The sequence below is a fragment of the Corvus moneduloides genome, chromosome 13, assembly GCF_009650955.1.
Source record: "Corvus moneduloides isolate bCorMon1 chromosome 13, bCorMon1.pri, whole genome shotgun sequence".
Taxonomy (NCBI): Eukaryota; Metazoa; Chordata; class Aves; order Passeriformes; family Corvidae; genus Corvus; species Corvus moneduloides.
Window position 1 is genome coordinate 11,430,372 of NC_045488.1, and position 13,949 is coordinate 11,444,320.

Consider the following 13,949-nt stretch of genomic DNA (forward strand, 5'->3'; position numbering starts at 1 on the left):
GATTATAGAGCGTTGGATAAGCGGTGAGACGTTGCTTGTTGGAATAATAACCTATTCTTAGCTTTAGCAGTGCTATATTTAAGATTTATATATATTTAAATGTTGGTAATTGCACATTTGGGACATATTGTAATTTGGGTGACAGTTTAGAAAGGCGGTGTTGGAAAGAAAAGCATCAGCTGTGTTGAGGGAGGTGAATCTTGGGGTCATGCAGGACAGGGTGATCCATGTGGACTTTAAACAAGTGTCGGAACCTCTCTGGAGCAGCCTCAGGATGGGCAGGGATCCCACCAGGGTTGGAGACCCGTCCCTGGAAGTGTCCAAGGCCAGGCTGGACAGGGCTTGGAGCAACCTGGGATAGTGGAAGGTGTCCCTGCCCATGGCAGGGGTGAAAACAAATGGGCTTTAAGGTCCCTTCCAACCCAAACCATTCCATGATTCCATGAGATCCAGGAAATCCCAGTTGCTACTTCCATGTCTGAAGCTGAATTTTTTTTTTTTTTGTGCCTTTTGTGCCTTTTCACTGTGAAAAAAAGGCATTTCCCTACCACATTGGGGTGTTGGGTGACTTTAGTCCAAACCATGGTACAGGTATGAAATGCAGCTGCTTGCGGGTGGCTGAGAGCTGAGCAGTGTCAGAGGCAGCAGGTCCCTCACAGGTTTTATATGAGTTTTTATATTTTTAACCAGGCAAGCTGCACATTTCCTAAACCCCACCTCAAAATGGCAGGGGACAAGGAGCTTTGCCCCTGGTCCTACAGGTCAAAAGCGACCCCAAAATCAAAACATTCTGTGTTTGTATTGGTGCAAACGTCGGTGGCACACACCTATGGATTTTAAATGGAGTATTTGATGTTACACTGATTAAGTTTGCTGTAAAACAATGGTACTGTCTTTATCCAGTGCATTTAAATTATGTTCTTGAGTGGATTAGGGGAGGTTTGGGTAAACGTGGACAGAAATTTGGACAGAAGCCTTCAGGTACGGAAAAAGCCACCCAAAAGATTCTAAGAGCAAAACTATGAACATTCAGGTTGCACAGGGTTTGTTGGCTGAAATAATTTCATTGGTTTGGTTTAGGGTGTTTTTCTCTTAACTGTCCAACTTCTGGGGGATTAACTGCCCAGATTAATTTTTGCTCATTAGTGAGGTCCTTAAGCTGGTCCCAAGCTTTTTCTCCAGCAGGTTCCCACCGATCCATCCAAGGGTGGGGGAAACTTCCCTGTCTCCCTGGGGATGGAGTGAGGATGGGCAAAGCCCCCCAGCTCCGAACCCCCGGATTCGATTCTCCAGGCACGTGTCCCGGGGATGCTGTGCCCGCGGGATTTGCGCGCGGGGGGCGGGAATCGCTGTTTTAAAGGAGTTTATTTATTTATTCTGTATTTGGGGAAGGATTCTTTGGGGGGGGGACGACAAGGAGGAACCCGCTCCCCACAGGCACCCTGTCGCCGTGGCCGCGTGGGGTGGGACACGAGGCCACCGCTCCCTCCGCTGCCGGCGGCGCTGCCGATGCCCCCGGGCCGGGGCCCGCTCCCCCCGGTCCCCGTTCGCGGCCCCGCGGTGGCGGCGGCGGGCGCTGGGACCGCGCGGCCCCGGGGCTGCCGTTCATTCACGGGCACGCCGGGGTGGGAGCGGGGCGGGGCGCGCGCTGCGCGCCGGCCAATGGCAGGTGGCGGCGCCGCGCGTCACGCGGCCGCGGGCCAATGGGAGCGCGCCGGGCCTGAACTTTTGCCACGGCGGACAAGTTGATACATCGCGGGGGTGTGTCCGGCGCGCGGCCCGCGGGGGGAGCGCGTTAACCCCCGCGCCGCCATGACCTACTTTCACACCGTACCGCTTTCCCACCGCCCCCGTCCCGCTCTCCCGCTCCCCGCGGGGCGATCCCCCCCTCCCGCACACTGGCAGCGCGGGGGTATGCGGGGCTTGCGGCGGCGGGGAGGCGCGGGGCGGCGGGCGCGGGGCAGCGGGGCGCGTGTCCCTTTAAGAGGTCGGAAACCCGAGCCGGTGTTTGCGCAAGGGCCGGTGCCGCGCGGAGCCGCCGGAGTGTCTAGACTGGCACATGATGGGCGGCAGCCAATGGCGGCGCCGCTCGCGAGGGGCCCCGCGCGCGCGCCCCGGCCACACAAAAGCCGGCGAGGGGCGGGCGGGCGCGAGCGGGCGGCGGCGGCGGCCCCGGGAGCCGCGCACGGAGCGCGGGGACCCGCCGGACCGGGGCCGCGCCCTGCGATGCGGACAAGGGACGCGCTGACACCGGCCTGCGCTGCGGGCTCTGCTGCTGCTTCTTCGCGTTTCTGATTTGATTTTTAATTTTTTCCCTTTTAATTTTTAAATTTTTTTTTTTACTTTTTTTTTTTTTAATACTATTTTTGGCTGAAGGGATCCGACGCCTCCGACCGGCCCCCGGCGCCGGTTCCCCGCCGGGCGGCACCCCCGCGCCGGGCGCGCTTCCCCACTCCTCCCCACCTTGTATGGTGGAGCGGCCGCGGGGCGCAGCCGAGCGCTGCCCCGGGCTCCCCCCGGCCCTCGCCTCCGCCGCTCCCCGCCCGGCCCCGCGTTGGCAGCCGATGTAGGGTACGGCGCGGCGCGCCCGAGCCCCAGCGCCGCCACGGGAGCGGCCCCCGCGGCGCCGTCTATGCCCGCGCCGCCCCGCCGCCCCCCCCATGGTGCGGCCCCGCCGCGGGCCGTCGGAGATCCGCTGGGCAGCAGCGCCGCGGGGAGTCCGGGCTGCTCCGGGGCTGCGATGAGATAGAGCCGGCGGCGGAGCGAGGAGCCCCGCGGAGGAGGGCGGGGGGCGGCGGAGAGCGACGCGACCCCCGGCCGCCCGCGGGTCGTATGTTCAGGTCCAAACGCTCAGGGCTGGTGCGGCGACTTTGGAGGAGCCGCGTCATTCCGGACAGGGACGGCGGAGATGGGAGCGCCAGGAGCGGCCACGACCTCGGAGCCACCGGCAGCTGCAAGATCACGGAGAAAAGCCCCTCGGCGGAGCTCCGCGCGGTAGCGCGCAGCCTGCTGCTGCGGGAGGCGGAGGAGCGGCGCGGGGCGGCGGGCGAGGCGGCGCCGCGCGGGGACCCCATGGCAGAGCGGCGCGGGGCCCGGCTCCGCGCCCCCGGCTCCGCGCCGGACAGCGACGGCCGGACCGTGACCTGCTGCCTCTTTTCGGAGCGGGAGCCGGGCGGCCCCCAGCGTCCCCCCGCCGCCGCCCCCGGCCCCGACGGCGCGGCCGACGGCGGCTCCCCGGAGCGGCGGGGCCGGGAGGCGCGGGCGCGGCTACTGCTGCTGGAGCAGGAGCTGAAGGCCGTCACCTACTCGCTGCTGAAGCGGCTGAAGGAGCGCTCGCTGGACAGCCTGCTGGAGGCGGTGGAGTCCCGCGGGGGGATGCCCGGCGGCTGCGTCCTGGTGGCCCGCACCGAGGTGCGCCTGGGGGGCCTGGCGGCGCCCCCGCACCTCCTCCTGGGCAAGCTGTTCCGCTGGCCCGACCTGCAGCACCCCGCCGAGCTGAAGCCCCTCTGCGAGTGCCAGAGCTTCGGCGTCGCCGACGGACCCACGGTCTGCTGCAACCCCTACCACTTCAGCCGCCTCTGTGGGCCAGGTGAGCAGCGGCGAGTTGGGTTCCCCCCGCCACAAACACCCACCAGTTTGGGGATTCGGGATTTCTGACCCTTTCCTGGGTTTATCCGAAGCCTCGTGCGCCGCGCTGCCCCGGCCCCGCGGTGTTGCGGGGATGCCCGGGCAGGAACTCGCCTGGCCCGGGGTCCCCGCCGGGCATCCCCCCTCTCTTGGAACCAGCGGTTCCAGTTGTGCGTGAAAAGCCCTTTCTCTTCAATTTTTTTTCCCTTCCCGCGGAGTTTCCCCGCTCTCTGGGAGCCGAAGGGGCGATAATCGGCGGCTCCATCCCGCTGGCGCCAGCCTGGCTCGCTCATATCGGAGCCGGGCGGTCACCGCCGCCGGCTTAAAGCCGCAGGCGCTTCGGGGGGGCTGCGGGGATGTCCCCGCCGTGGGGATCTCCGAACCCGCAGGGACACCTGGGGCTCCTGCATTTCTCGGGGGTTTCGCATTTTTTACCGTGGGCAGAGGTGAGCATTTTCAAGGCTGGGTTTGGTTTTCTTGAGTTTTTTGTTTCTTTCAGCAATACTCGATCGCGTGTCCGTGTCAGCAGGGAATAGTTACACGGAGCAGAGACATGTTAGAGTTTGAGGTGCAGAAATCGAAATAATACTTAACAGGCTGTACAAAAACTTCAATGACCCTGGACAGCTGGATTCCCACTGCCAGAAGGCAGGGTTAGATGGGATATTGGGAAGAAATCCTTCCCTGTGAGGGTGGCGGGGCCCTGGCACAGGGTGCCCAGAGAAGCTGTGGCTGCCCCTGGATCCCTGGAAATGTCCAAGGCCGGGTTGGACGGGGCTTGGAGAAGCCTGGGATAGTGGAAGGTGTCCCTGCTCATGGCAGGGGATGGAACGAGATGATCTTTAATCTCTCTTCCAACCCAAACCATCCTATGAATCTATGCTGACTGCCCCTTTTTTTGGCAAGAGCTTTGATTTTATTATTTCTTTTGCAATCTGGGCTTCTGCCTCGCTTTGCATCACTTCTTTCAAAGAAACTTCTCTTCTGGGCGTGCTTCTCCCGAAGATCACTAGAGGCTGGAGGCAGCTTTTTTATTCCAGTTGGAGTTGAGCTGCGTTTTTAGGAACGGGGCATTTATTTTAGAAACGGGAGAAGCTTCCCAGTCTCTTTCCTGCAGCGGTGGTGGTTTTCCCAGCGGTGAGCGGCTGCCAGCCCTGTGCTGGGAGTAGTAGAAAGCAGAGCTGTTATCAAGTGGCTCCTTATCACTTTGATAATGGGTGACTGTGCCAGGACCCCACCCGCGCCGACTGGGCGCTGGTAACAGGAGCCAAGAAAAGGCCTTGATGCCCTTTTCCACAAGTGGCTCCCTACAGAGATCATCCTGTTGGTGTTTCCCACCCAGTTTACCGTGGGGTGACGTAGCTGAGGGGTGTGGAAGTGCTGGGGTGCTTCAAACGAGCCCCTGGTGACAGTAGGTCTGGCTCTGGCATGGGACCAGCACAGCCAGGTTGGGCAGTTACATCCACATGGGGACATTGGCACCTCTATTTTTTTTTTTTATTTTGAGATCCATAAGTACCCTGCCCCATTAGGGGAAATGGGGAACCTTTTCTGAGAAGCATTAGGTGAGCCCAGAGCCATTACACGGGGGATGCTGAGGTTCTTTTTGATGAACTCAGCCAAGCTGAGCTGCAGTTGCTGGCTGAGTGCTGCCAGGTGCAGGTGGGAGCTGAGGAGCACACCCCTGTTTCCGTGCTCTATGCGGTGCCGCTGATTGACTTCACAATACAGTTTCTCACTGAAGTCGGTGCCTGCTCAATGCTGATGCCTTGATACAGCCCAGCTGGCTGCACGCTCAGTTTTGGCAAGTTGTAATTCAAGAAACATTACTGTCATATTTTGGAAGGGGAAAAGAAACCCCTCCAATCACGGCGTGGAGTTGATGAAGGACCTTCATCAGCCTTCTGCACGGTCTTGACCCTTTCAAGGACAGCGAGAGCTGGTTGAATGACCTGATTCAGCAAAGCACCTCTGAGGACTTGCTGAACTTGGAGCACATGGCTGCTCAGTCCTGCTGCTTAAAGCCGAGCTCAGGAGCTTTGTGGGGTGGATTCAGGGTGAGCGGGACCATGGTGGCCTCTGCTCCTGAGCCGCTTCTGTGCCGAGGCCTTTGTTGGGATGGACCGTAGTTACTTGGGTGGCTTGGTGGCTGAAGCCAGCCTGGCTCTCGTGTCAGCCCTGTGTGCCAAGAGGAGTCTTTTCATCACCCAACTTCTCTGTTCAGTACTTGCAAAGTGTTTGTGGAGCACTTATTAAGCCATGTGTGTTGGAGTCATGGATGGAAGGTTGTCCCCCAGTGCAGATGATGGAAATGTAGTTCTTTGGGAATAATGTGATGTTTTGTGTGGCTCAAGCTGTTGAGTGTCCAGGCACAGATATGGGGCAGAGGAGTGCAGCATTTTCAGTAGCAAAGTCCACTTTGAAAGTTCAAGGTGGAACTCCCGTTCTTCAAAAATTGGGAAAACCTTGGTCTCCAGTTACTTCCAAGTGTTTTGTTTTCCACTGGGTGTTTATAACCTTGGAAGAGTTCCTACCCCAAAAGAGAAAGCGAGAGGGTTTGTTGATGAACTGAACACAGCACTAACCTAAAGTTTTGTTTTTCCAGAGTCTCCACCGCCTCCCTACTCTCGGCTGTCTCCTAATGATGAGCAAAAGCCACTGGGTATGTGTTTTGTCTCTTTTGATCTCCCGGGAACTCTTTCATGGTGCAGCCCCGGTGCTGGTTCTGAGACAGCCCTACCTGGCACGTCAGGCAAAAGCCAACAAGTCGGGGTTTTATGGCTGCTCATTATTTCTGAGCAAGCGTCAGCTGATGGGTTTTAAGAAGTAAATGGATGCCGGTTTATCCTACCAAATTACCGTGTAGACACATGCATATTTTCCAAAATAATATGAAGCTCTATTTTTAATGAAGGCATAATGAAAGGTTACCAGACGTCATGTTTTGTCTGCGTGTGTAATCTGCGGGAGTGGGAGCTCCTGGGTGCCATTTCCATAAAGGCCTGGCTGTGCTGCTCCATGGAGGAACCGGCTATTACCCTTCCTCTGCTCCTTGCAATGAGATGGAAAGTCTTTGAAGCTCGTGCTGTGTCATTTCTGGATGAGCTGTCACTTTTCCTGGGGAATTATAAAAGGCTTTCCAAACAAAACTGGTGAAAGCAGCTGGGGTGGGTAGGCTGGTGTGGAGTGCAGGGTGCTGGAGAGCCTGGCAGCCTTGGATCCTGGTCCTGTGTGCTGCACATTGGCCTGGAGGTGTTTTGAGCTGGCATAGCTGCATCCTCACCATCCTTTCTCAGCCCTTCTTGCTCAATTAAATGGGAAGCAAAGACATGGAATGGAAGGGAGGAATCCCACATCCCTCTTGGATTTCTTGCTGGGATCTGTGCAGCTGGGGGCTTTCTCCCTTTATCCCTATCCCATAGTCAGTGATTTACTGGGGTTAATGACAAACGGGAGCCGCTTTTGCTTGAATGGGGCAGGGACAGGGAATGGGGCAGGGACAGGGAGGAGGCAGACGGGCAGGCGATAGGAGGGGACAGCAGTGCCTGCCTGTCCCACCCAGCCCCGGGGGAAGGCGGGAGCTGCCCCTGCCAAAGGTGAGTCCCTGCCCTGCCAGGCCTGGGAACTGCCGGCGACTCAGCCATGTGTGCACGTTTCTGCCTGGCGCCTTCATCGCCACAGGGCTGTGACCAGAGTGGCCTGCAAAGCCAAACTGGCTGGTGGTGGCTTTTTTTCTGGTTTTTTTGTTAGGTGTGGAGGCAAAAAAAGAGGAGTTTTCCCTCCCCGTGCTCCCCCTTCCAAGTTAATTCCCTTTAGAAACTGCTGTGCTGCAGGGAGAGATGATGGTGAGCGACACGTGACTTTATTAAAACAACAGCCAGGGATTGAAATTTGCTTCACTGGCTTGTTTGATTGGAAAAATAATAGTTAATCTGTGAGCAAACAGTTGAGCACTTAATTAGAGGGGTGTAAGCAAGAGAGAATAACAAAGACTCTTAACTTGTTAAAACAAAGTTTCCTTCGCTTCAGCAAAGAGGAAGGAAGGAAGGAAGCAAGAATAAACAGCTTCAAGAATTTTAATGGTGATAATTAAGTATAGTAACTCTGACTTGTTTAGAGGCTTAATGTAACTTTATCCAGTAAGCACCAAGTTCCTACTTGTTTGATCAACTTAACTGGAGTTATTTTTGTGGTCGAGGCAATTCAAGCTTTGCATTTGCGTGGTGGAGCTACAAAGTTAATCGCTGCTTTCTGGCTCTGTGGAGAGTTTGTCTCAGGGAGATGGTGGGAAGCTGAGGAGCCAGGGGTGCTCACGTAGCACTGGCAAATGCAGCAGGACTAAAAGTGCTTTCTTTTCTTTTTTTTTTTTTTCCAGATCTATCAGATTCCACGTTGTCTTACACTGAAACAGAGGCTACAAACTCTCCCAACGTCACGCCCGGAGATTTCTCAGGTTGGCAGCTGTTTGTGCCTTCCCGCCCGCGAGGTCCGTGCTGGGGGCTGGTGGTGGGGCAGGACAGCAGGAGGGGACGGGGGTCCTGGTCCTGCTCTTGGTTTGTGCTCTTGGTGTGAAGAGAAGGGAAAAAAGAGCAGTTATTTGAGTTGGTTTTTCAAAGAAGTCTGTGCTGTGCATGTTGTGATAAGATGCTGTTTGTGGGATGAGCAGGGATATTTGGGAGGTGGCCACAGGGCCGTGCATGTCCCGTGTGGAAGCTACCCGGACCTATCCCAGGCTCCAGGGCCATGGGCTGCTGTGGGGGAGGGCTGTGGGCCCTCTCCATTTCCATGGCAGGGGCAGTGAGGCCGTTCCAGTGCTGCTGCTCTGTGGTGGTTCCAGCCGGGTCCGTTGGGCTGGTGTTACCTGTTGGGCCCTGGCCCCAGGCTGCAATCCCTGCTTTCATGAGCAGGCTCCCAGCTACGGAGCCATTGAAGATCCTGAACAAAGCTTGGCTTAATTAGGTCCTGGTTTTTGCTCTGCCCCACCCTGCAACCTTTCATTCACTTAATGGGGCTCTGCAAGGCCTGGGGTGGTTTTACCTGACAGCAGGTAGAGTTGGGGCTTTCCTTGGCCCTGCACTGAGCTCTGGCTGCAGCGATTATTCCACATCTTTCTCCTTGGTGTCTCATCCTGGGCTGCGGGCTGACTGTGTGTGGGACAGGAAGGGCCTGGCTATAGGACCAAGTTTAACTTCTTTGCCTAGTTCGTGGTCTGAGAACTGGGGTGAAGGCAGACAAATGTGGGTCCTGGTGGAGCCCCACGTGCCTCCTTCAGCAGCCGGGGTGGGATGGGGCTTGGGCACCTCGGAAGCCTCATTGTTGGATTGCTGAGTACGTGGATAGAATCTGCTGCTCTCTTGAGGGTGATGCTGTGAGTCAGGGGAGCTGTTGGAGGGGATCTTGAGGGTACTGGTCCCTTGGTCGTGGCTTTTCTCTTCATTTTCTTTCCCTGCAAGAGTTTACAGCCAGTTCGATGAGACTTGTGCCTTCCTTGGGATGTTTAGACCGATGCCAGCTCCAAAGGGTGTTCAAACAGCACAGGGTCTGTATCGTGGCACGGTGGCACATTTCCCTCTGGGGATTTTCCCTTCTCCTTGTCCTTTCAGGTCCCCCTGCAGTGGCCGGCTGGCGGTGCCGCGGTTGCCGCGTGCCGGATCCGGCGTGTGCCAGCCCACAGGCTTTTGTTGTGCTGCCAAGTGTCCAGAGCAGGGGAGCAATTGATAGCCAGGACTTGGATCATTCAGCCTTGTGCTCTAATAAATATGTGTTTGCAATTCCTAGCAAACATTCCTGGGGCTGGATACACGTCTCTAAAGCTCCCCATGCCCGTGGCTTTTGTTGTAACTTGATAATTGGCTTTAATTACAGCAGCCGAGTTGGAAAACTGGGGTTCCTAAGGATGTAATGGTTTCGCTTCTCTCATTGCTCAGTCTTTATGGGACATCTGGTGGGTTTGCTGGAAGAGAAGAGAGATTTTAACTTTTCCTTGAACGATACAATGATAACATGTGACTGAGATTGTGCTGAAACCGGATCCCTCCTCTCCCCCTGTGCCGTTTCCAATGGTGTAACTTTTAATAAGAGTCTGGGGCTGGGTGATTTATTTTTCCCCAGTGCTCACAATTGCTGAAAGAGGATAAGAGCCCTGCTGAAGTTAACCCATACATGTCATCACGGGGAAGTACAAGGGAAAAACCCACTTGGGCTCCAGTCTACCTGCCACATTTTAGTTTGTTTATTCTCCATTTCAACTCATTTAATAGCTCTGCTTGAAGTGTGGGTCTGTGGGAGTGATACACAAAGCACATGGTCCTCCCTGCCTCCTCTTGCGTACTGCGGGAGCACAGAGTGCATCTAACTTGTCTTCCAAAAATAAGTACGTTTTGGATCTAGCATCAAGCCACTACTATTTATTGCTTCAGCTTTGATCATCAAAAAGGCTTTTCCTACTAAAACCACAAAATTCAATTTTGGGTAACAAAGAGAACCATTCTTCTCCTGTTGCTCCTTTATTTGATGAACTTCTAAACAGGAGGCTATAGCATGAAGGTAGAAGATGATCTCTGTCATATGTGTAAATTTAAAAAAAAAACAAAAACCCTCTTTTTGAAGTAGAACCTTTCATGGCTATAATATTGCCCTTAAAAAGAGGGAAAGTCTTCAGTGAAGTAGCAGGCTCACTGTAAAGTTCAGCGGAACAGTCAGTGCTAACTGGAAGCACAAGTTGTGGATAGCTGGGTGGATACGACCTGGATCCATGGATGATACCCCAGAGCCCTCTTCATCTCATGTTCAAAGCATTTGGGTCTTGGAATGAAGTTTTTTGTCCAAGGATCAGTGTCCTGCCACAGCTTTTCCCTTGGAATGGGGATGCTCCTGTTTTCTCAGTGAGGTGCCATGGCCTGGGAAGATCTGGGTCGGTGGGAAAAGGCACTTGGAGATGTTTGACCTCAAAGTTTCTGCCTCTTGAGCTCAAGCAGTGCCACATTCAGGCTTGTGAGAGCACGAAGAGGGGCTCCATCTTTTCCTCCTTAGATTCATTTCTGCCTGGGGAACAGAGCTGAAGAAAACCTGCTGTTTGGGGAGTTATATTGTAAACCCAGGTGGCTCCCTGGGCTGGGCTGGGCTGAGCCTGTCTGTCCCCCGGGAGCTGGCAGAGCCTTGGCCAGTCCTGGCGTCCCCGTGGCTCCCAGCCGGAGGTGGGGAAATACCAGGGAAAGGGCAAAATCCAGCAAGGCAGGAACAAAAGCTCAGCCTCGTGACTCATAATTGGTGGAACATTTGTAGCAATTTTTTTTTTCCCTTCCCCTCAGACTTGGCTCCTCCAGCACATGCCAAGAAGCTGCTGTACCCGTTAGACTTGCCAGGCGTGTGGAGGGCTGAGCCACTCTGCGGGAGCTGGGATGGGATGGTGGGGATGTGCTGGAGCAGCTGCTGTGGGCTTTGGGATTGCCTGCCTTCCCCTGAATCCCACAGGGCTCTCCCTCACTGGCCCTGGGAAGGACCTTTTTTTAAAACCCATGGAATATCCCCATTCCTGTTGAAAAAGCCCCATGATGAGCGTTGACCAAAGTTCTTGCTAGTAGTGGCTTTAAATTCTTCAGGTCCTGAGGACGGTGCAGGAGGGGAGGACAGGTAGGAGAGCAAAAGGTGGCCTTGCACCTGCAGGTCTCTGTGCTGACCTGACCATCACCAGGGAAGATGCTGGTTTATTTTTTCCAAAAATACTTTTATTGTTTATTTAAACTTCAAAATCACTCCCCATGTGCTAAAACTCTCCAAGAGTTTCAGCTCTGGTGAAGCCTTTTGTAAATGAAAATGTGCATCCTAAAGAAGAAATGTTGGATTGGTGGTTTGTTAGAGGAGGGGTGAATTCCTGTCTGTGCTCCAAAGCAGCGGGAAAGTGTTTTCCACCTGAAAGTGGAAGCACAGGCATGAGTTTATTCCCAGCAGCTCTGCTGATGTCCAGAAGGTGATGGGCTCCATGTGGAGATGAGCTCTGCTTGGTGATTGATGATGGTGGAGGAAATCTGTGAATTAACAGAGAGAAGAAACACAGACACTGAATGGGCTGGAGCTTATTTAAATTATTTCTGATTTTTTTTTTTTTTTTAAGGCCTGGGAAGATGGGGAAGTTTTTGCAGGGCAGTGGTGGGGCTGGGAGCATTGGATCTGGGGAGCAGGGTCCCTGTACCACCAAAGGGAGGAAGAAGGCAGGAGCATCCATCCCAGCTGGTGACTCAGCCCTGCTGAGGCGATGCCACGGCTCCATGCAAGAGCCAGAGGGTTTTTTCTGCTCCCAGAATATTTAGGATGAACTTAAGGAGGAAGCATGTTTTAAAACCCACCGAATGGAGAAAGTTAACATCTCCCTTCCTCTCCCCCCAGAAATAACAGACTGCAGGATTTATGCTAACAAGGAAATTTATGAAGATCCTGTGTGTTAGGAGTAGGAAAAAAAAAGCCCATTAAATCTGTCAGGCGGATGTGTGTGGCAACTGGGCAAACATTCTCCTTTCCAGGCTGGGGGAGAGATTCTGGAATTACCTGTTAATAGAAAAAAAGGGTTTTTTCTCATTAATAGGGCAGCAGTTTCTTCTGGGGGGAGAAATGTTGGGTTTTGAGGGTGGGCTCTGGCTTTGGTGTGTCTCAGTGCTGGCTGGGGGCTGCAGGCTGGGTCTGACCCAGCACCACCCTGGAGCCTTTTCATCCCTTCTTCCCCCCCTCCTGTAGAAACAAATCCTTTAAAAAAAGGCACAACATATCTGTGCGTCCAGTTTAATCACAGACAGATGTTTGTTTGGGCCAGTAATGGTTTTGGTTTCTTTTTTTCTTTCATATTTAACTTTAGGTTTGCTGGCTTGTCTTCCCCTGTGCAGTCTAGAACAATCAGTGTTTGGCTAAAACCTCTCCTGGTCGGAGGAACGAGCCTGTTGCCAAGAGCTACTTCTTTGATGCAAAAAAATACATCCTCGAGGTGCTTTGTCAGATGTTTTTATATTAAACAGTTTCCCTCCGTAATTTCAGTTTGCCAATGGGAAATAAAGTGCATCTATTTTCCAGTGTGCACCAGAGAGCAATTCTTTGCTCACTGTGGAGGTTTTTCCCACATGGCTGTGGATGGCCATGGATGTTGGAATCCCCATGGGAGAGCTGGGATGGCTGGGAGAGCATCAGAGCAATAACCTGCTCTCCCTGGGGGTTTGCTCATGTGCAGCTCCTGGCCCTGCCTGGGGCTGACATCAAAGGCAACTTCTCCAAGTGCAGGGTGAATCATGGAGTTAATCCCTGAAAGGGAAGGTAGGGAAGCTCTGGGAGCCGATGCCTGGGCTTTCAGTGCTGTCCCTTTCACAGAGGTGCAGGTGTGCTCCTTTGTTTTATATAAAGATGTCTTTCTTTTTGTGGAGGGCAGTGTGTTTTTCTGCATCCCATTTGTGCTCACCAGGGTGGTGGCTCCGGTGGCAGCTCCTGGAGTTCAGACATTCCTTGGGAGCAGAAGGTGAAGGGAAGGGATCATTGATTCTGTAGCCAGGTGGGCTCCTCGTTGTGTCTAAAGCCTGATGATAGCAGTGCTTCATCCATAAGCAGAGTAACCCAGCAGAGTGTTCCACCTGGGAAAATAATAAGCAGATGAATAAGTTGTTCTGAGCATTGAGCAAGCAGCAATTTAAGAAAAATTTAAAATAAAAAAGTTAAATGACTTGGCAATGGAAGAGAAGCACCCTAGAGCAAAGCTGGAGGGAGATATTGCCTCCGTGTGGTTGTTTTTCCATTAAAACCCTGTGGGATAACTCATGTTGGGCCACCAAACCAACAGCTGGAGCACTGAGCTCTACCTGAGCAGGCTCCCACAGAGCTGGTGGGTGACCACGCTGTGGTGGCAGTAGACCTTCATGGTTCCACCTGTATGCAGTGTCTCCTGTGGAGAGGTGCCTGTGGCTCTGTCCATGCAGAGCATGGGGCTCTGGAAGGAGGATTGAGCTCCAGCAGTGGCTGTGCAGCTGTAGCGGTGTTTCTAAAGCAAGTGACACCTGTTTGTATGAAATACCCCATGGGCTATGGGCTTGTAGTGCAGGGCTTTTGGTCTTGGGATCAGTGCAGAGCTCAGCCAGGACTGTGATGTAGGGGGGGGGAAATTAATTTTGTGCAGGCTGAGGGACCACTGAGGAATTTGCTGGAGGTGGGAAGAGAGGTGGTTTGTGCTGAAGGTCTCCTGAGGAGGGACATCAAGGATCCTCTGAGGCTTTGCATCCTGTGCAGCAAGGAGCAGCAGCCTCCAAAAATGGTCTGACAGGAGGGAAGGTGTCTCCTGGAATGGGAGGTGG

General features: G+C 54.2%; 1 protein-coding gene across 2 annotated transcripts in view; it reads left to right on the forward strand.

The window, feature by feature from the left end:
* The first annotated feature begins 2,613 nt into the window (after positions 1–2,613).
* The window catches only part of SMAD6 (SMAD family member 6), a 38,496-nt gene continuing 27,160 nt past the window's right edge, over positions 2,614–13,949 (forward strand). The window contains exons 1-3 of one of the 2 annotated variants that reach the window (XM_032122939.1): positions 2,614–3,589; positions 6,233–6,289; positions 8,003–8,113. In XM_032122939.1, coding sequence (XP_031978830.1) covers positions 2,833–3,589; positions 6,233–6,289; positions 8,003–8,113 — 925 coding nt within the window. In that variant the 5' untranslated portion in view covers positions 2,614–2,832. The remainder of the gene's footprint in view (positions 3,590–6,232; positions 6,290–8,002; positions 8,114–13,949) is intronic. The other variant, XM_032122940.1, reaches the window with a different exon arrangement.